This window comes from Pseudoliparis swirei, chromosome 4 (genome assembly GCF_029220125.1).
Source record: "Pseudoliparis swirei isolate HS2019 ecotype Mariana Trench chromosome 4, NWPU_hadal_v1, whole genome shotgun sequence".
NCBI classification, from domain to species: domain Eukaryota; kingdom Metazoa; phylum Chordata; class Actinopteri; order Perciformes; family Liparidae; genus Pseudoliparis; species Pseudoliparis swirei.
Window position 1 is genome coordinate 22,009,516 of NC_079391.1, and position 22,909 is coordinate 22,032,424.

The 22,909-nt window shown below is 44.7% G+C and overlaps 1 protein-coding gene and 1 pseudogene across 2 annotated transcripts in view; both read right to left on the reverse strand.

Annotated features, from left to right (window-relative positions):
- The window catches only part of LOC130192427 (serine/threonine-protein phosphatase with EF-hands 1-like), a 991,358-nt pseudogene that overhangs the window by 857,542 nt on the left and 110,907 nt on the right, over window positions 1-22,909 (reverse strand).
- The window catches only part of LOC130192420 (leucine-rich repeat-containing protein 49), a 30,221-nt gene continuing 10,800 nt past the window's right edge, over window positions 3,489-22,909 (reverse strand). Inside the window, exons 9-18 of one of the 2 annotated variants that reach the window (XM_056412409.1) lie at window positions 22,467-22,528; window positions 20,199-20,346; window positions 18,660-18,743; window positions 17,260-17,429; window positions 16,649-16,744; window positions 11,721-11,955; window positions 11,076-11,261; window positions 10,327-10,436; window positions 7,934-8,087; window positions 3,489-4,259 (exon numbers count right to left, since the gene is read on the reverse strand). In XM_056412409.1, the coding sequence (XP_056268384.1) occupies window positions 4,044-4,259; window positions 7,934-8,087; window positions 10,327-10,436; window positions 11,076-11,261; window positions 11,721-11,955; window positions 16,649-16,744; window positions 17,260-17,429; window positions 18,660-18,743; window positions 20,199-20,346; window positions 22,467-22,528 (1,461 nt within the window). In that variant the 3' untranslated portion in view covers window positions 3,489-4,043. Of the gene's footprint in view, window positions 4,260-7,933; window positions 8,088-10,326; window positions 10,437-11,075; window positions 11,262-11,720; window positions 11,956-16,648; window positions 16,745-17,259; window positions 17,436-18,659; window positions 18,744-20,198; window positions 20,347-22,466; window positions 22,529-22,909 lie in introns of both variants that reach the window. The other variant, XM_056412407.1, reaches the window with a different exon arrangement.

A 22,909-nucleotide genomic window follows, 5' to 3' on the forward strand; every position in this document is an offset into this window, starting at 1 on the left:
GTCGAAGCATGAATCCAGGTGGATATTCAGGGTTTCCCCACCGGAGACTTTGTGCAGAGCCATCACAGTTCGTAAATCCGTATCCAGAGTCGTGAATCAGATCCCGGATCAGGAGAAACTCTCCATCGTGGCGCTTTTTACGCACAAAAGCCGCCGAATGACAGAAAGCTGGAAACCCCGAGACGGCAGAACGAGAACGCCACACTCCGCCGCCGCAACAAGTCTCTCTCTCGCTCTCTTTCTCGCTCTCTCTCTCTCGCTCTCTCTCTCTCTCTGCGCGTGTATACATGTAGGTGTGTGTCTGTGTCCTCCTTCTCCCACTCCGGGGAGTAGCGCGCTCAAATGTGTGTGGATTCTCATCAAACCATTTATCAAGTAAAGTCAAGCCGAAGCTCCGTTGACACAAAAGTGGACGAGACACTGTGTGTGTTTGTGTGTATGTGTGTGTGTGTGTGTGTGTGACTTTTCCCTGAAGCCGCACGCGCGGTGGTCCTGTTGTTTGGATTCTCTGCGTTGGTTTCAGCCCCAGACAGGAACAGAGGCCAGTACGTGTATTGCTCGTTGTGTTAAGCTTTGGCTTCTGTATGTGTGAAGTGTTGCTTTTGATTCAAAGAGCTCTACCATATTGTCAACAACAACTAGAATAACAGCAAACACAACAAATACACATAAAAAAACAGCTTCACTGCAGATCCTTAATAACTAAGGATGAGTCAAAAGCAGAGAATAATTTCCCCATGTGGATAAGTAAAAGTGTACATGTATTCCTTATTTCTTCTACATTGAAATACAGCAGGATTAAAGGGGCAGTTTAAAATCAAAGAAATTAGAAAAAGGAGAACTTTATTTGTCTATATTAACTGTATTGCTATATTGGGTGATGCGGTGGGCAAACTGATCACTTTTGTCAGTGGGTCTATGTATCGGCAACCTATAGGAGGAGCGAGTATCCCTGACATTCACTTTCTCAAATTCATAAAAAGACATGGTGGGCTGTTATATTTAGTGTGTTTGTTTCTAATTTGACAGAAACAAGCTGCTCATGGTTCAGGGCTTTACGCATCACGCTGTGTGACATGCCGTACGCAGCTCATCACCACCCTTGTCTGGAAGCAGGCCGCCGTGACGATGGATGCAGACTAAATGTAATCTGTAACTGTGACATCCATCAGTGGAGCCTGGAGCTACAGATCCCAGTTTTTATCCGGGTGCCACAGACCACACGTGGACACGTCTCATGTGTCGGACTCGGAGGGGAGCCGTCCCATCGTTGGCGCCACCGACCGTCCTCACTGGTGCGGAGATGTTGACGCTGCTCAGGAATTTGCCTTCAACCCCAATGTTTCCAAACCTCTTCACAGCAAACGAGCCTCCAATGTAACCTTATATCATTAACTCCTGCTCCGGTTAACCCATTGAAGGACTGGCAAGACATATATCTATATATCTAGATATATAGATAGATCTATATCTATATAGATCTATCTATAGATAGATCTATAGATCTATCTATAGATATATCTATAGTGATATAGATCTATCTATATAGATATATCAATAGATAGATACTGATATATAGATATATCTATATAGATATCAATATCTATATAGATATATATCTATATCTATATAGATATCGATATATAGATATCTATATAGATATATATATAACTATATATCTATGTAGATATAGATCTATATAGATATCTATATATCTATATAGATATTGATATCTATATATCTATATAGATATCTAGATAGATATATATCTATCTAGATATCTATTTAGATAGATATATATATCTATATAGATATATAAATCTATATATATATATCTATATATATATGTGTATATATAACAATAAACGGTGCACTTGGTTCACTCCAGGAGAAGCTAGTTGGTGCTGTGAGGTGGAATGAATAGACGCCGTGTCTCCAGACTAGACAGAAGTGTCACAGGGTCCGGCGCAGCCTCCAAACCTGCACTTCGGGTTAATATCGCATGACCCCGGTGCTCCGGCAGGTTCGTGACTCCACTCACTCATTTTGCTATTACTCTAACCTCCATGTGTGCAAAATTAGACAATTATTCTGTTAAACAGGTACAAACATATAGCTGAAAGAAACAAGTTCAGCCATGTTCTCTTGGAGGGTTGTCAAAAAGTATTCTGGGACATGTTGGTAATTACTAACTAAAATAGAAGTATGCAAGGCAGCCGGAGAGAAAGTGGGTCAAACAAACGTGAATTCATATATACTGGATATTACAAGTTACATTTTTTTTCTTTAAGCCATATTAATGAACATAACTCGGATCAACTGGGGACCTGTCCAGGGTGAACCCTGCCTTCGCCCAATGTCAGCTGGGACCGTGGTGTGAGTGCAGCCTTGTGACCAACAGGTTGCAAGTCTCAGTCCGCAAAATCAAGCTGTCAGTACGGTGGTGTGCATACTGTAAGTATTTTAGATATGCCAGCATCCGTACTGAAATGGCTTGATTTTAGAAAGTAGTCTGGACTGAGACCTGATGCACGAGGGACTACATACAGCTGGCAATAGCTCAGAAAACCAAACAATAACAACACATTGCAAAAGTAAAGTAAACATCCAAAGGTGCACTTTGAGTACATTATCCTCTACAAGCACAAAAGTAGCTCCATCTATAGAGGTTCTCGTACATGACAGTCATCAAGGCCCGGAGCACTGCCCGGGCCAAAGATGGAGGGGAAAACAATGTTTACGCAAATGCCAGAGTAAGGCTCTGAAGAACTACTACGACTTTTAATTTGAGCCACAGATTGATTGTGAATTATTACTCATCAAGACGTGTGCACTTCGTGTCAATGTGTTGGGCCTTCTGAACTGTGTGGGAGTGACTGCTCTGTCTGGACTTCTACGCTGCTTCCCAGCTCTGAGTCATCACTCTCGCTCTCTGGTTCTGCATCTGGGTCTGCGTCTGGGTCTGCGTCTGGGTCTGCGTCTGGGTCTGCGTCTGGGTCTGCGTCTACATCCTCGTGTGCCTCTGCGTCTGCCTCTGTGTTTGTGTCTGCCTCTGCGTCTGCATGCTGTCAGTAGTCATGGAGCTCTGTCAAGTCCTTTGGGACAAGACTTCTCTCACACAATGTTGACAGCCACAGTTCCACAAAATGAATAAAACAAGAAAATGAAACGTGGCACATATTTTTGTCTTTGTCTTCCAGATTAGAGGATGTACTGAATCATGCTATTTAGTGGCAGAACACTTTTATCTATTGAAACATTTGTGTTTCTCTAAAAGTCTGGAAAAAGTACTGGAAGAGATTAAGGTTTGGATTCAGCTTCCCCCGGAAAGTGTACTACCTGTATGATAGAGAGGAATACCACAGATAGATAGAATACATTTTAGAGGTGGTCTATTCTTGCAACTAACGAAACAACTGATCTGAACAATTAAAGAAAAACACAACTTTCTCCCTCCTGCAAAGAAAAAGACTTTTCAGAAAGAGCAATAGAGTGAATACAGAATCTTTTAATACTAAGTACAAGACATAAAATCAGTGGTAAACAAAGATCAGGTCCTTGTCCGTGCCCTCCTTTTTATACGTCAGGCGGGAAAGAGCGAGAAAGCGATGCATGAAACGTTATTTAAGACACGGAAAATAAATCACTCGGGTCTCGAATAAAAGAGACACGGGTCGTTCTCAGCTGATGGCAGCTCGCTCCGCAGGGGACCACAACGCAAGGTGACGCGATCCCTTTTTACTCTCTTCAAATACATCACAGCTCCAAGCACTCAAGTGGGTTTTTTGTGGAAACCTACATTCTTTGTCATGAAGATTCCTCTCAAACAGTCTGCATCCTTCTTAAAGAGTGACCCGGTGGCTAGAGAAACACTCTTTCTGGTTCCAACGATTGTAACAACTGGTAGTCGGTGATAAGTTACTGAGCGATGACGTGTTAAATAAATGGAGTTTGTGATGAGGCTCTGCAAGGCGCCCCGGGAAAAAGCTATGTCCACATGTGTGTGTGTGTGTGTGGTCTAAAGTGTGAACCTTAGGTCCTCTTCACTTGGTCTCAGAGAGCTTGGCCAGGCTGGCTTGGCAGAAGGCTGCCCGGTCCCTCATCTCCAACACGCAGTCCCTCACCATCTCTCCAAACATGGAGGGCCACAGCTTGTGCAGGGCCTCGCCCTTCAGATTGGTGTCGGACGCCCTCTGGACCAACTCCTGGAGGTACTGCTCTACCAGGGCGGCGCGGTCCGATGACTCCACGCCGCCGTCCTGCGAGGAGAAAGAAGAGAGCGTCATTCATGTGGATTCAGTTGTTGAAGGTGCATCAAGGTGAGGTGCAGTGGCGGGAAAAGAAAAAAAGGTAAAGATTGCACATTCGGTACCACGATGACTGCAACAACGTGGATGTATGTAACAAAAGAAAGAAGATCTATTATAATTTGAGCTATCACATTCGCATCACTGACATATTTGCTGGAACAGGATTTTGATTCTTTAGAATGTCGAAAGACAAAACACACTTATGTTACCAAAAGGATATAAAATGCTTATTTCAACATAAAAAATAAGTTATGTTTTAGAGAGATGTGGAAAAACTTTGAAGTGCTTTAGTTTAGACTTGACTTGAGATGAATACAATTTAATAGAAAGAAATGTGTTTTTCCTGATTACTTGTTTATCTTACAGTTTCAAGAATTCCTTGTTTTTTTCTTTTTTTGTGTGAAAGAGGCAATCTGAACATGAGGCAGAAAAGCATGAGCAATGCACAAAAACGAGGACCGAAATTATACCAACCCCAGATATGCCACTCCGTTCCCTCTTGGTTAGATTAAAATATGTGGGACCGTTCACTGAATAAAACCCTGCTGACTGCCGAGAGGGCTGTCGTCCCAAATCGGGATCATTTACTGCGTTGGAAATGAAGATGGAGTTATGTTTGGTACTTTAAAGCCACAACACAATGGAAAGAGAAATAAGTTCTCAAAAACTGTAAAAATCTTAAAAAGCACACACTCACACTCAAATTATACAGAGTGAGGTTGCGAGTCTGAGTCTATTTGTCTGATGGTGCCCTTGATTTATGATGCCGTATGTTGATGTCTTTTTACATGCAAATACTGATAAGTAGGGTCAAGCATTCCTGATTTGCAGGCTTCTAACTTGACCTGCAACATCAAATCCATTGGCGATTCATTCGCAACTAGAATGGGCACTCGGTAGAGCGCATACCTTCGCATATCACAAGATTGGGCATTGAATTATGAACATTTTGGCATTAGTTGCATGCCAATTGGATTGACCGCACTATGGTAAAAAGAAGATTTTGACCTTTTCATGACCTTGACCTTTGACCCGATCGATCCCAAAATCTAATCTAATGGTCCCCGGATAATAACCAATCATCCCACCAAATTTCATGCAATTCGGTTTAATACTTTTTGACTGATGCGAATATCACGCACGCACGCATACAAATACCGTATTTTTTGCACTATAGGGCGCACTTAAAGGGTACCTGTAGTGCAAAACAACAACGTGCTACATCCATTCGGCGCATCAAATAAATCATATTTACCCCGCTGCTATTGTCAACAAGTCACGCATAGCCCGAGGATTTACATTTCTTTGTCAAAATTCCGAATCCGTGGGCGCAGCCATTTTGCTAGTTATTTACTCCAGCTCAAAGCTAACTATGACGTAGAGTCGTTGAAAGGAATTCAGCCAATCCGGAGCCACTTCTACACGCGTTGCTTCTTGGGATAGATCGGTGGCCTCAAGAATTACACAATCTATATCAGGGGTGCTCAATACGTCGATCGCGGCGACCTGCCAGTCGATCGCGCGTAGTATTGGTAGATCGCATGACATTAAAAATTTGGCCCGCCCCCCTGTCACTTTCTCTATAGCGCCACATTACAGCAGAAGCATGTCATTTCTGTCTCTACGTGTTGCGTTGACAGTCCTCTGCCCGCCGTCTCGTGCGCCGCGGAGCTCCCGACACCGGTTTGCGCGCATCGGGACGGACGGAGCAAAGAAAGTCACTAGCACCCCCGAACATGTCGGCCGAACATTGCATCAATGAAAGACATCTCCAGCGCTGGCTTATGCGCGATGTAGCTATCAAGCTCACGCTTTTGTGTGAAGCAGATGAGGTCTAATGACACTATATCAGGGCTCTCAAGTCTCACGCATTGAGCGTGAGGCTCACGCATTTCGGTCTTATCTCACGCACTCCCGCCACACATCTAATTCCTCACGCTGAAAAAACCTCTCGGCTATTTAATGCTTGAATGCAGGGGTGCTCAATACGCCGATCGATTGTTGAGTAGAAATAGTCACTAGCACCCCCCCCCGTTGACAACTCTTTTCGGCTCGATGCCGGCGCGCGCAACAGTCAGCTGTATCGGGTGCTGATGGAAATCTCACGCTTGCCTGTCTTCAAAACTTGAGAGCCCTGCTATATCATCGGACATAAGTTCGTACAACAAATGCACTCTATGTCTGTTTTCTGTGGCACACATTTCCCACAACTGCACCAAACGTCCGCCGACTTGCGTGCACGGTCCTCACGGTGAAGCATCTGGACCGGCGGTCCTTCGGCATCAACTTCATCAGAATCATCGCTATCATCGCTGTCACAATTCACTAAATGGGGATAGTCTGCTTTTAAAGGTTCAAACAAGTATCCAGTTGCTGAATCAGACAATCTTTCATCGTCCATATTATCAATCTCTCAGCATTTGTTTGCGAGCGCTCGACGTTGTTTACATTGGTATCTGAACACATCCGCTGTGGCTGGCTGTCGATCTATCAACGATTTGACGTCACACCACCCGCGACATATTCAAGCTCCAGTGCAATGTCGCATGTCGGAGTTGAGGACTTTGAACAGCCTAAACTACGTATTGTTATTGAATACTGGACCGTCAGTGCATGAATAACCTTTAGAAACACATTATCTTTTGATCTGGCTACATATTGTTTTGCACTACAGGTACCCTTTAAAAGCCTTTAATTTTCTCAAAAAACGACAGTGCGCCTTATAATCCGAAGCGCCGTATATATGGATTAATTCTGGTTTTGTTTACTGACCTCTAAGCGATTTTGTGTGGTACAAGGCGCTCACGGCGCTAAATCAAAATGTTTTAGTACGACTTTGGTAAACTACAAAGCCGCACCGCTTGCAGCATTACGGCTACCGTAGCCAGGAGCGTCGCGGAGTAATACATACTGTAGCGACCCTGGGTCAGGAACGCTACGAGATGTAGATGGCGTGTTTATTCAAGGAACATAGAACAAGCTACTGTTGGCCGTAGCCTACGCCAAAACGACAACAAACCGCCGTGAAACCTCAAAACCAGCTTCACGTCTGCTCCGGGTCATAGCTCCGCTCCGAACCCGCGGAACACAACAACACACACAACAACATCACTCGCTGTCCAATCACAGACCCGCCTCACAGCTACCAGCTCGTGAGACGTTCACTTACATCCGGACATAACATTTCCCTCAGTCCGTTACAATACTGTGCTTCACCATAATATTACAGTGTGTGTATAAGGATCCCAAAATACAACTGAATAAGGTTGGTAGTTATTATGAATACGCTCATTAACGTTTGAATAATGTTGAGAATTATTGTGAACGCGTTTAATAAAGTTTGATCGACTGACTTATCTGACTGTTTTTTTTCCGCTTAATGCGCCTTATAGTCCGGTGCGCTTTATATATGAAAAAAGATCGAAAATAGACCATTCATTGACAGTGCGCCTTATAATCTAGTGCGCCCTATAGTGCAAAAAATACGGTACACGGCGATCAAAACATTACCTTTCGCATTTTCAATGCGAAAGGTAATGATTCTCATTCAGAAGTTGCTTCATTAGCTTGATGACCGCAAGTAGTCAAACCACAAGGTCATCGTGAAACACAACCGATCTGACCTCAGGGCTCTCTGCACTGCAGTCTCTGTTGGGGTAGTTGAACAGCGCTCTGCTCAGCCCTTCTCCCAGGAGCTTCCCATTGTCCCGCAGCTCCTCCGGACTCAGTGCTGCACGCCGGCCACGCCCCTCCAACAGGAATTGCAGCTGCCGCTTCCTTCAGGGAGAGTGAAAAGAGTGAGTCAGATGCAGAAAGAGGAGACACACAATGCACCTGGGGTGATACACTGGCAGAGAGGGAGCAAGACTAAAAAAGGTAATAAAGATTTGTTCTTTCGTCCATTAAGTACCACTTTCTGACATTTTCAATAAACGTCAGTTTTTCAATTTCACTCGAGTGCACTTAAGGAAGCAGGAAAGGACTTTAGAAGTGATGTCGACGAGATGAGCTGAAGCTGTCGATCAGTGAGAAATCTCATGCGTTGCACTACTGCACCGACATGTTCCACGCACCTGTGCCAGGTGCTGAAACAGTCTTTTGAGAGGAGGCTGGAGGCAAACATTCCACATGAGATAAGATGGGTTTGTGAAGTGTGGGTGTGTGTGTGTGTGTGTGCGTTTGTGTGTGTGTCAAAACGCATTTGTGTGTGTCAGTCACAGACCACACTAAGGTATAAGATCGCATGCAACTGGAGCATTATACATTATAGCCGTGTGCATTCATTCCACGTTCATTTCCCTCCTCGATAATTTCCTTTCCGTGATAAAATGTGTGTGAAGAAGTGAACTTTCCTCATTCTCAACAAGGGGACAGGGTCAAAGGTCAACCGAGATAGAAATCAAACGACCAACGGGTCAAACTAACTAAAAATAAATAAAAAGACCTTTCTTTCATTACAATTAAAATATCATTCATCCGGCCATTTTGGCTTCTTACACAATTCAATAGCAAACAAATTGAGTTGTTAGCAAGCTAGCATTAGCGTATCCATGCTAGCAGGGAAGTGATGTCCGCCAAGAGCCACATGAGACTTATGTTCCTTCAAACATGAAACACCTGGACAAATGATTCATTTTACAAGAGCCACAGCAAACTGTGACCAACACCACAGCTATGGATGACAAACAGCATGCCTATAAATGTTTAGTAAAAATATCAGATACCATTACATCTGGGTGATTATTTTTCAATACATTTGATCCTACGTGTTAAGTTCGTGTTTCTTTTGCTGCAACATTTGACGAGAAAAATAGGACCTCGAAGAGCTCGGCGGCGATGTTGCTCTCCCTGCTTTGAGCACAATGAAAGCTTTTTTCAACACATGTATGCAAAGCACTTAGCGCCTAAAGATCTCCTTCCAGGATAACACTTTATAATATTTGAAAGAATGGAGTGCAATAAGATCAGGAATAAAAGACTATAAAAGAGATTATTGACAAGAACACATGCAAAGGAAATGGACGCTCGATTGTGTTTTCTGCAGATGTTTTCGTGGTTATCTCTTTCCAGTATTTTTAGAAAGAGTCCTTTACATGACAGCCGGCATACCGAGTTAGTTTTCTTCAATATGAGGACAAATGCCAACGCTGTTTAGTGCAGCAGTTATTAAGATTTTAAGTGAGTGAATAATCTTGGGCCTCGCTGTGCTGCACTATCTATGAACAGACATTTTCATTTCCTCGCATTACTCGGGATGAGATGCAGCCAACACATTGTGCTAAAGTCTGCTTGTTCATTTCAGTACGAGGGTAATGGAGGACGAGGTGGCAGCCCAAATGCATAACTGGGCTCATGTACTTCTCAGCAGCACCAATACAATGGAGGTTGTTCTGAGAGCGACATGAAATACAGATTTCCTACAGAAGACAATTCGACCTGGCAATTGTTTTTCAACCAATGAGAGAAGCAGCGATACTGAGCGCAGCTTGCAACCGTCAGGCTTCCCAATACCAACCACATGATAGGAAAGGTTTTTATTATTTCTTGGGAGTGTTTCCTGATCCGGTGTGAGGTCCTGGGGCAGGGCTGTCGAATGTGTACAGACTGTAAAGCCCTTTGAGGCAAATGTGTAATTTGTGATATTGGGCTATATAAAATAAACTGAATTGAATAGCAACAGTTCTCATGCGTGACAAATTCAGCAGATTTCTACGAGGCGAGGATGTTTTTCATTAGGAGTGACAGACCTCAAGAGCTTTTGGCTGAGGAGAGAGAAGAATGTTTGTGTCAAAGTGCCAAGGACCCACCCCTTTACCCTGAGACGCAGTCTAATTCTCCTTGGTGCCAGGCTCCGTCTTGCTGTCTCTCTCACACTCACACACACACACAACTGTATACACGCATACACACGTTATTAATCCACACATTCTCGACATGCACGGGGCATTGTGCACACCTGTCATTAAGTTGTAGTTCATGTTATGTTGTGGTTAACCGCGCAAGATCAAGTTCTCACCTGGACTCCTCCAGCAGCAGGAGGAGTCGGCAGGGTGGAGTTTCGGTGGCTGCTATGTGACCGAGGGTCCCGAACACGCGCTCTGCGGCGATCACATCATTCATGGTCACCTGAGGCAGACGTGTTTAGAGTTTAGGGTCAAAAACTCGCAGTCAAAAGATAAATATACAGCACTCGCATGTTCACAGAAGTCGGTTGAGAAATCTCACCAGACTAATAGGCTGCTTCCCCAAAAGCTTTAGCGGAGTCAGAATTGCATAACCACAGCCATTTGTTCTCTGATTGGGAGGATGTCATATATGTTTTCACAAAACGAAGTCAGGGGTTTCCCAAAAGGCACAGGATGTTGCAAGCACAAGGTAAACAAAAACAATGTTCAACATCTTGACAAACAGGCTGAGCCTATCTGGTTTCCGTCTGTCGAGCTGGATGAGAATTATTTTTTCAGATTAAGAAAAAAAAAATCTGACTTGTAAATTGGTGATCCTCCGAGGTGCTGGACAGAGAGGGCCGAGCTGTCCCCCCCGATTCTAGTCTTTGTTTTAAGCTAAGCTAGCTAGCTGTTGGAAGTAGTCTTACATTGCAATATGTTGCTACTGAAATGGCATATAAAACACATTTAATCTTATTCCACATTAATCCGTTGATCATTAAGAGTCCAATCTGTTATTGGTTTCTATGTAGCGTCTAACAAAGTCGACAGAAGGCGCCCCCTTTACACAGCAGGGGGGACGCATCGACAAGCTCACCTCCTGGCCATTGATCCTCTGCAGGTTGAGGTGGTGGAGGCGGTAGATGGCGAAGGAGCGCCACAGAGCCAGACTGACCACTGGGTTGCCCTCCAGGTGGATAGTCAGCTGGTCCAGACGCTTCACCTGAGCCAGGGCCGCCAGCTGGGGCAGACGGCTGATGTTGGTTTCCAGGAAGATCAGGTGCTGCAGCAAAAGTAACAAGTTGTTTTCAAAGAAAGGTAGAGTCAAACATAGATGCTTTGTTTTGATACATATACAACTATTATTTTTATTTTCAAATCTTCTCTTGTGTGTTTAGTCCGTTGTGAACCCAGTTAACGGTCTGTGAAGACCAGAATGACCAAAATGAATGAACATGCTCAGGAGCAGGAACACCTGCTGAAGTACAATAAGTGCTCTTTTTACCACAGCAAGGGAAGACAAATTGGGCTGGAAGCCATCTGCCACCAAAATTATAAATTATAAATAAAAAAATATATAAAGGACCACAACTGGATTTCCATCACCTTCAGGTAACAATGCCTAATATAGGAAATGGTTCCATAGGTAAAGGACCAAAGGCAGTTTGTTGTTAGATGACACTTGTTTGTCTTCGTTGACACAAACACACGACTCCTTATGCTACGTGGCGATTGCCCTCACCGACAGATTGGGGAATTTGACCCTTATTCGCGGCAGTGCTGGAAGAATGGCGTCGAAGCTGATGTAGCGGAAGGCGATTGCGGTGACGGCGCTCGCGGTCTGAACTCCCCAGCCCCTCTCCAGGGCCTCCAGGGCTCCGGGTCCAAACAAGCGCAGGGTGTCTCCGTCCAGCTCCGCCAGGTGGCTGTCGGAGAGGGACAGGCTCTGAACACTGCTGCTCCCTGTTTCCACAAGCCTGCAAAATACACACACACACACACACACACACAGTTTGTAAACCAGTCTTGAGACGCTGAAAGAAAATAATGTGTCTAGCTGGAAGGAGCTCTTTGGGGCGAAAAGTGCTTTGCATACATGTGCTTGAAAAAAGCTTGCATTGTGTTTAAAGCGGGGAAAGCAACATCGCTGTGGAGCTCGTCAATGTCCTATTTGTCTCACCTAATTGTTTTTTTCCCTCTCCTTTAGGACAGTGGAAGGGCCTTTCCCTAATAAAAGTTGTGAGAGTGGAGGATCTGGGTGAGTCTGGAGGAGACATAATCTCGCTGCCCGAGCCCGGCGCTCGGCCCGCTGGGTCTGCCGACCCTCGGGGGACCTCTCATCACAGACGGCTTCTGGCCGCACGCTACTAGACGCTGATCACTTTGTTTCAGGCCAATTCATATTTCACACCCTCCCAATCGAGAAAGCCAGAAGACTAATCCTTTGATTGCAGAACTCCAATCCCAGATTCTTTTTTTTAGAAAGTGTGGGTGGGAGAAAAGAGTGAGAGTCAGTGACAGAGAAAAGAACAGGATGGCCAACATGCTGTGGACAGAGAGGTGCATATAGGAGGAAACTAAATGAAGCATCAGTCAGTTTTGAATACCCGTTGGGAGAGCTATAACACAAAGTACACCTGCCAGAAAACACAATACCACCATATACAATCATGTAACAAGCCTGAAACAATAAACCAGTGACTGACGGGGAGTATCCTCCATCGTATTTGTATATAGGTCAATTATTACACTACTAACATGTCGAATTTACATATTGTGAAATAGGCTTCAAAATAGTGGCAACGGCATCAAATCAGGAGGAGAGCATGAGAGTAACTTGCCTCCACAAACAAACTCTGCACTACATCTTCTATCGTTCCCCCAAAATCACAGCTAAAAGAAAGGCTGACGGCCCATGTGACATGAACCCAGCCACTCGCAGAGGAGTCAATCACATGACATGGATCCTGCTTTGGCTTATTTACACTCTAATTAAATTGGGGCTATCTCACTTAATCCTACACAAGGATTTTATTCTTGTGGATCTATATATATATACAGGACTGTCTCAGAAAATTAGAATATTGTGATAAAGTTCTTTATTTTCTGTAATGCAATTAAAAAAACAAAAATGTCATGCATTCTGGATTCATTACAAATCAACTGAAATATTGCAAGCCTTTTATTCTTTTAATATTGCTGATTATGGCTTACAGCTTAAGAAAACTCTAAAATCCTATCTCATAAAATTAGAATATTTCCTCAGACCAAGTAAAAAAAAGATTTATAACAGCAAAACAAAATCAAACATTTGAAAATGTCCATTAATGCACTCAGTACTTGGTTGGGAATCCTTTTGCATGGATTACTGCATCAATGCGGCGTGGCATGGAGGCAATCAGCCTGTGGCATTGCTGAGGGTTTATGGATGCCCAGGATGCTTCAATAGCGGCCTTTAGCTCATTTGCATTGTTGGGTCTGGTGTCTTTCAGCTTCTTCTTCATAATACCCCACAAATTCTCTATGGGGTTCAGGTCAGGGTAATTGGCAGGCCAATCGAGGACAGTAATGCCATGGTCAGTACACCAGTTACTGGTGGTTTTGGCACTGTGGGCAGGTGCCAGATCATGCTGGAAAATGAAATCCTCATCTCCATAGAGCTTTTCAACAGACGGAAGCATGTAGTGCTCTAAAATCTCTTGGTACACAGCTGCATTTACTCTGGACTTGATGAAACACAGTGGACCAACACCAGCAGCTGACATGGCTCCCCAAACCATCACTGACTGTGGGAACTTCACACTGGATTTCAAGCAACTTGGATTTTGCGCCTCTCTTTTTGTGTCTTACCCTCCTGATGGAGGGTGTCAATGATGGTCCTCTGGACAGCAGTCAGATCAGCAGTCTTCCCATACTTGTGATTTAGTTTACTGAACCAAGCTGAGTGTTTTTCAAGGCTCAGGAAACCCTTGCAGGTGTTTCGAGTTAATTAGACGATTCAAGTGATTTGTTTAATACCCTACTAGTATACTTTTTCATGATATTCTAATATTTAGAGATAGGATATTTGAGTTTTCTTAAGCTGTAAGCCATAATCAGCAATATTAAAAGAATAAAAGGCTTGCAATATTTCAGTTGATTTGTATTGAATCCAGAATGCATGACATTTTTGTTTTTTTAATTGCATTACAGAAAATAAAGAACTTTATCACAATATTCTAATTTTCTGAGACAGTCCTGTATATACACTACCGTTCAAAAGTTTGGGGTCACTTAGAAATGTCTTTATTTTTCAAAGAAAAGCACTGTTTGTTCAATAAAGATAACATTAATCAAAAATACACACTCTACATTGTTAATGTGGTAAATGACTATTCTAGGTGGAAACGTCTGGTTTCTAATGAAATATCTCCATAGGTGTATAGAGGCCCATTTCCATCAACTATCACTCCAGTGTTCTAATGGTACATTGTGTTTGCTAATCGCCTTAGAAGACTAATGTCTGATTAGAAAACCCTTGTGCAATTATGTTAGCACAGCTGAAAACAGTTATGCTGGTGATATAAACTATACAACTGGCCTTCCTTTGAGCTTGAAGTTTGAAGAACAAAATTAATACTTCAAATATTAATCATTATTTCTAACCTTGTCAATGTCTTGACTATATTTTCTATTCAATTTTCAATTCATTTGATAAATAAAAGTGAGTTTTCATGGAAGACACAAAATTGTCTGGATGACCCCAAACTTTTGAACAGTAGTGTATATATATATAAATTTAGGGACATCTGTCATCTCTCAGCAACTTAATCCCCGCTCCATAGACGAGGCTTGTGACTTACACATGGCTCCATTTGTCTAAACACTGTGTGACGCGCGTGGACCATCTTGCTCTGAGCAGACGTTTCTAAAGAGCATTTCACAGGAAACAAATGGTTCGAGTGGCAGCTACTGGCAGCTCTTATTGAGCTGATAGTTCTCAGCAGCCGGCTTGGAATTCACAAAACAGAAGACAGAGTCCAGTTTGACCAAACACACATGACCCAAGAGGTCACCCTGCTCCCCAGCCCGTCACTGAGCAGACCCAGATGGACCAGATCCACGATCCCATGCACCGGTGAGACAAGAGTGTCGACTCACAGGCCTCAAAAATATATGAGACGAGTCCATCATCTGCACCCCCGCGGGCTCCACATGGGGGAGGATGATGTCATTTTTCACCGGCATCTAGTACTTTGACAACTCTCTGACAGCCTGGGCTCAAATGGATCGGCATTAGTACTTTTTACATTTCCTACCACCTGCACACATTCTTTTAGTCACAGATTACTTTACATCACATGTCATTTAGCTGACGCTTTTATCCAAAGCGACTTACAATCATGTTACATCCATACACCGTAGACACAGCTACAGGAGTAACTCAGGGTTAAGTGCCTTGCTCAAGGACACATCGATAGGGGGGGGGATTGAACGGCCGACCCCCTGATTGAGACGGACCAGCTAACCACTGACCCACAGTCGCCACAGATCTAGCATCTCTGTCAGGTAACTGTGGTGCCTGCAAAAGGCCCTTGTTTTTCTGTTGTTCAAGTTATAATAGAGCCCGTAAAGGTCACTCTCCTCTCGGGTGCAGGAAGGAAAAGCTTTTGAACCATGTCATAATAGTCCCGGCCACAGCCCGTGCTTTCATCCCATCCTCCCCCTCATACGTCATCCAGACCTGGATCACAGTCTGTGCAGGAGAGTATCTCAGAGGCCGGTGCGCACATTAAACTCAGCAGAGACCGTTGAGTTATAGCACCTCCAGCGTCACCTTATAAACAATGGAAGAAGAAAACTACTCACAGGGGCCAGGAGGGGCCAAGACCGACACACCCGGAGCAAGCTAAGGGCGGACTTTGTTTCTATTTCAAGAGGGGTTTCATACGCCAGCTGCTGCAGGGATCGAGTGTTTCACCAGGACGATCTCACTCTTTTAGGGCTTTTCTTCCACGAGTAAAGAAAAAAAGGAGAAACACTGCATGGGAAATGTCAATGACAAGGAGGACAGGTAGCCAGGAGCAGGCAACCAACCATTTCATTGCAGTGGTATTTCATATCGCACTGCATGAACTTCTATTCTTCTGATCAGTTTGTGTCCCATACAGTTACTGGTCAGTTCGGACAAGTTAACTCATCTAATGACGAAGATTATTTTTGGGTTAGGGTGATGGTGGGCTTTCTTTATATTTATTTCTTCAGGGCGATTGCACACCAAGCGGCAACCTCCGGCACTTTGAGTTTCTTAAATGCAAACTTGAGGTGGGCTAAACCCCAATCTTTAAATGTTAATGCAAATAAAAAAGGTTTGGGTCTTTCTAGCTAAATACATTTTTGATATAACTCCCCCGTTTAAATCTTATTAATGCTTAAAGTTAGGCATAATTGAGGGTGTGGTCGCTTTGAGTGACAGGTCGCTAGCTACTAGTCGCTGCTCTGTCTGCGTCACCCGGACCCGCCTCAGCGCCACCGGTGAGCCACTTCCTTGCCGATGGATGGATTAGAAGGAAGTTGGTGACGGCCAGAGCTTCACAACAACTCTTCAGAAACCAAATGGTTGACGACACAGAGACACAGTCAGCATTTCATACCGTCTATAATGTACCCACTTATGCATCTTTGTCTTACTTGGCATCTCGTGGGCTGTTTGGGCGGCTGTTGGTGCGGAGTCTGCTCTCTGCTCCCACTGATGGCCGCTCTGGTCCTGAACCTGGGCTTACCCGTCTGATGAAAAGAAAAAACAGAGGGAAAAAAACAGAGAAAACTATTTTTGTAAGAACCCTCTTTGATAAATTGGAAGCAAACATGTCAAGGCATGCTCATAATAGAGACTTTTAAATTATTTTTTAAATCAGCTGAATCACATTCTCATTGACTGTTGTGTTTCCATTCAGATTTTTGCAAACATACAACTGGTTTGAAATGATCCGGGCGGCCCAGATCTGCCAACAGCTCTAAAGCGCTCGAGTTGTATCCTAAAACTGCTGCTCTTCAACAGATAATCCATGCTCAACATCAGAAATCTCCTCCAATGAGGAAACTCATGAGCACTGTACATCAAGTCAAACCTCCTGGTAATCTCAACCCAGCGTTCACATTCCTCATTTATGTTCTCATCTGAGCAGTCTAACCAGTCTGTGGTTGGACTGCTCGTGACACTGGTGCCTGACCAGTCTGTGAGAATCGGCCCTCTTTCAGTTCTAGAAACGTGCCTCAACGGTCTGCTGATGCGGTCGTACCTGGGTTCATCCGGAGAGGGCTCCTGTGCAAGGCCATTGGTCTGGGCGGGGCTGTGGGCGGGGCTGTTCTCCGGACTGACTTCTTCTTTAGCACCGTTTGTTGGTGGCGGCTCCAGGCAGGCCCTGATGCCCTCCCACCGCTGCGCTGCATTACGGATCGCCAGACGCCGCTTCTCCTTGATGGATACAACACAAACACACACACACACACACACTCCGTTTATCTTAACATAATCACAGGTGAACGTGTACCTCCGGTCTTGCTCGTCTCTGAGGAATGTTGTTAAAATGTGCTTACTGGCAGATATCACCCCTCGTTAACGTAAGATCTGAAATTGTATATGCAGGTGATGGTCCAATGTTTATGCCCTCACTGCCGCAGCATTTACATCTAACTGCAGTTGCAGCAATAAAAAGTGACATCCCCGCCCTGCAAGAGAGATTATTTCTGCTCCTTTGCGGTCTTTCAATTGTTCTCTCCTGGCCGAGCTCTAGTTTAAATACGCTCGGTTCCGGAATGTGCCACTCCCAGGCTCACGGGTGAGTCAGTATCACTCAGTATCACGCATCCTTCACAAACTCTTGGCTACTGCATTCAGTATAACATTTTCTCAACACCAGGGATTAACAGGAGTTGGGTTACTGAGAATGCGTTCTGCACAGAGACCGCCTCTCAGTGAAGACACCACTACGGGGCAGACGCAGCGGGGGCATCTTTGCACACGAAACGCAGTTCACTGGAGAACAGATCGCTGTGAAGACGGAACATCTTGGACCCATTGAAGGAACTTAGTTCACGGACCCATTTGCAGATACACCATCACTGTTTTCCCAAAGGGTACTTCTATTGTGTGATACTGATGTTGTGAACTCATTTGAAAAGACGATAGTCCCTGTCAGCATCCAAAAAAGTGTATTTAACACATACGGTAGAATTAGCATAAGAAGAGCGGGAAAAGTAAAAACCTCTGAGCGTGACTTAAACTGTTTGAATTTGTTTTGATGCATAACAAGAGGCCAAAGTTAATGTCCAAATACACATTTAATCCTGACTTTAACCTGGACAATATAATATAATGGCCTGAAGATAACTAATACTGTGTTCAAACTACAGTATATCAAGTGTAACAGTATGGGGCAGTTCTGGAAATGCCACAGTATATTGCTCCATTCAATACTTTGAACGAACTAGTTATCTTCTTCCTACCAATAATAACTAACCACCATAACACCCAGCATATGTTTTTTTAAAAAAGGGGCACCATTGGTTTAGAGGACACATGGAGGACACTTGTAAATCTACTCTCTGAGACGCAGGCAGCCATGTGTATTCTCGACATGTTCCAACTCTGAATCCAGGCAGACAGAGACAACAGGAGCGAATCGGATCAGACCGGTACCTTATGAATGGTCTGCTTGTGGCTCTCCCTCTTCTTCTCCTCCTCTTTTCGAGCCTGTACACCAGCCATGCGCCGATCCTCGTCCTGAAAAAGATAGCTTGTGCAATCAGAGTGTCGTTGCTCCATTCATGAGTTGTTAATTATTCAGAAGAGAAGGGGTGGGGGCGAGTGTGGGGCGGGGGACCACAAAAGACGGCAACAGGAAAAGGCTTGTCCTCCACGGCCGGGGGGGAAACTGGACCGCTGTGGAGGAGGATGGCAGAGACTCTCACACCAGCCGGCTGCATCATGGGATTATCTGTCTGATTTTCAGTCTCGAATCAACCGGTTCCAGCTGTTTGGCCAAAACTCCCACAATGCAACGCTGCCAACACAATCTGAGAGCCGAGAGTAGGGGGATATTCCGCTGTCTGTGACGAGCAAGCAGAGATGACGCTTCAGTCGGATCAATAGGGGCAAAACGCGAGCTTCACTAAAGTTCAGACGCCGGGAAACAGCATTTATACATTTGTACCCAAAACTCAAAAGCAGTCTTTTCATTTGCAATATGAACTCTCATTCCATTCATAAATAATGGCCATATGCCAGTAGTCAGGCATGGATTTTAATCTCAGATAATCTGATCTGACTGCTGATAGCATAGTGCTCTCGGGGGAAGTTTTTAGTTTTTAGCAAAACGGTTAGATGGTAAAATATAGATCTTTAGTGACTACAACCAAGTCTGCCCCCAGCTATATCATGACACAGTTTGAAAAGATGGAAACTGTATTCCTAGGCCGACTTTGTTGATGTCAAATAATCAAAACTTTGCATCTCCCTGGAAATTAAACACCATCCCTGTTTTAAATTTTTTTAATCTACAGACAGGAGATCGTGAAACCTGCTAAATCTGTCAAGGAGCACACGTACCTTCAAATTCAAGTAAAAACATTAAATTGTTGAAGTTCTTTTGTTTTTTCAATGCATCAGCAATATGTTCTGAGGGCAAGGTGTGTGGTATTTACAGGTTCCTTTTAGAGTGCAAGCTGAGACCTGGGTGCTCCCCGCTAGGCAGCCTCTAAAAAGCATGCTGATATTTCACTGTAGCACTCTGCTGGCATGCTATATAAATACAATGACTTCATGTTTATGCTCGAGGATAATCATTGCTTTGTTGTCACGGGAAACGTAGCGTGTGTTGTAAACACTTTGCCTAAAATCATAGTTTCATCGCCGATGCAGGTTTGACAGGCAAAATTATAACTGATGCAAAACTGTCCCAAAACAAATATGAATGAGTGTGTACAGGAGCTTGGAGATGCCCCCATTGACAGTGGATAGGACACTGCCTATGAAGGGTTAACCGTAAGTTTGTTTTGAACAGTAAAGCCATAATAACGTTTATGTCAAGACTCAGCATGTGCAGGAAGGTTACAGCCATTAGCTGAACATGATGAACCACGAGTTGGGAGGGTCATAACTCTACACCCTCTTGGCGGTCTAATATGTTTGATCATGAACAAATTTAAATAAAAATGTAAAGACACACACGGGGCTTACTGTGATGCGCTTCATGTCCAGCTGTTTCAGATGAAGCACACAGCGCAGGACAGCCTGCTTGTACCATGTCTCCAGGGCTACAGGATTCCCATCCAGGGTGAGCTCGGAAAGGGAGCGCGACTCTCCGAGGCAGACTAGCTGATCCGAACTAGACACAAAGGAGAGAGAAAAGACCACCTCTTTAACCCTTGTGTTGCCGAAACAATATTACACCCTCCCCCCGCCTTAGGATTAATTTGACCCCATTCAATGTTTAATGTCGGTGTTCTTTCGGTAGTCAACAAACAAACATAAAGTGCCTCACACTTAAACTTGGAAAACAATATTAATTCAAATAATTTTCTGGAGGTTTTAATTGCTGGCGTCAAATTGAACCCAAAGGGTAAAATATGTTAGTAAATATAAAGGTAACAGGAGGGTGAAACATTGAATCGGGTCAAAATGACCCAAAGGCGGGGGGAGGGTGTAATATTGATTCGGGTCAAAATGACCCTAAGGCAACACAAGGGTTAAAACGAGCTTGAGAGTCAAAGTTGCGCACACATAACGAATGCGTTGCAGCGATACGGAGGACACGGTGACCTCGCTACGTTTTGGGAAGTCCTCCAACTTTCCTCCAAAACCTACATTGTGATTCTTAGATTCTCTAACCTTTGATCTGCATTGACAGGATGGAGCCAAGCTAAAAACAAGACATGAAAAGTCGGTAATTTAGCAGAAACACTGGCAGCTCCACATTACTTAGGGGGGTCAACGAAAAGAGAGAAACATCCGCCACGCTGTTGATATTGCCCTGTTGCAAACAAAGACGTGAACAACTCCAGTCGTGCGCAGCCGAGCGATGGAGATTTCATCATTGGTAATGTATGATAATAACCTTGATGAATGAATTGTCTGGAAACACTTACGACATTTCACTGCTAACCGGCACGGTGAAATGTAGTTTGGTTGCTTTCGAAGCAAAAAAGGTTGGAACAGTAAACCTCTGATGAACTGGCGCTTCTCTGACGAATGCAACGTAAACATTTGGGGCTGACCTCTCGTCCACACTGGAACATACTGTCGGTCTGAGACTGTTATCAGCCTACTACACGCAGGAAGTGATCATTAACGCCCATGTGTGTACAGTACGCTGTGTCACCATATGTAATGAAGACTTGTATATGAGCGATAATGAAGGGGCGTGTGGAAGTGGCAACTTGAGGGATCCCAACGGTGCTCGACTTGCGTGTTTTGTATAATTGTTGCATTCATAGTCACAGTGGCCACGCCCCCTTGTGTATCGTTAGTGTGATAATGATTGGCTGGAGCAGTGAAAAGTCTGCATGCACCGTTTCCTATGTTGCAATCAATGATCAAACAGGAATATCAGAAGGATGTGTATAAATATATATATAATGCAAGATCGTAATAAGTGAATTAATAGTTGAAAACATTCAAGAGTATGCAGCATCCTCTCCTTACTGCACCGAGGAGACATCTGTGGTCGGTCCCTCTACCTAGCAACAGAGCACAGCTGTTCTCCCATCAGCATCACGCTTTACTTACACTAACTATCATGTGACAAAAGAGTTCGCAAATATTAACTATTATTTATTCGCTGCCTACTCTTCCTCATGACTCCCCCTCTGAAGCCCTGTGTCAGACGCATGAATCACGCAGACACCGAAATGGGAGCCGTCGGGTCAGATCCATCATGGCACAAGGTGACGATGGTCATGGAGGCTAATGAACAGGGATGTCACCGCCCTAAATCCAACACATGCCGCTCCAGAAAGCAGCCGAATCCAGTGGGAGGGCTATGCTCGCTTTAACAAGTGAATTCTGTGACTCCTTTCCTGCTCACTTCAGACCGGGAGAAGCGCAGGACTGAGATGATAAAAGAAACGGACCACAGATATGAGAAGAACTGTGGAAGGCAGGCTGACGTTTTGCGGCAAGCAACACAAGACACGACTCGTGCCTCCTGCTGCCCTCTCTTCGCCTGCTTCACCGCTGTCTAAATAACTTTAAAGTATTGGCACACCCTTCTTCTGAGATAACAGCTCATTACTGACAAAAGGAACAGCGCTCGGTTCTGTTTTCTAGGTTACAGTAACTATCCACCGCGCTGTGTACTCTGCCTGCAGCGTGTTGGTCTGGGCCAAGAGATGGAGGTATCAGGGCGGGTTGGGGAGATGGATGTGAAACTGTCCGGCCACCAACCCCGTCTCCGTCCCTGCCGGGAGGAGGAGGAGGAGGGAGTTAAGCGGCAGCACGGACGCTTACCTGCTGATGTTGTTGCAGCTGAGAAAGAGGCGCTGCAAGCGGGGCAGACGGTCCACCTCGGTCTGGAGGGAGAAGGAGAGAGTGGGAGAGGGGAGAGTGAGAGACGGAGGGATGCGAGGAGGAGATGGCGCTCAGGGAGAGGGCGCTGCATCGTCGCCGTCGTCAGAGCTCTGTGTCCCTCTCCATTCCCTTCAGTCACCTTGCAGCCTCCCGGCTCCAGCACACAGCATCCCCATCCAATCCTGCGCACGCATACACACACACACACACACAGCCCGCCGCCTTGTCTGCACATGGAGAGGAGGGGCAGGAGAAAGCGAGGGGAGAGAGAGCATGAGGAGGAAAGGGGGGAGGGGAGAGAGAGTGGAGAGTGTGCGCTGCGCTAATGCAGAGATCTCCTGCTGCAGGAGGGCAAACTCAAAATATATATACATCCAGTCACA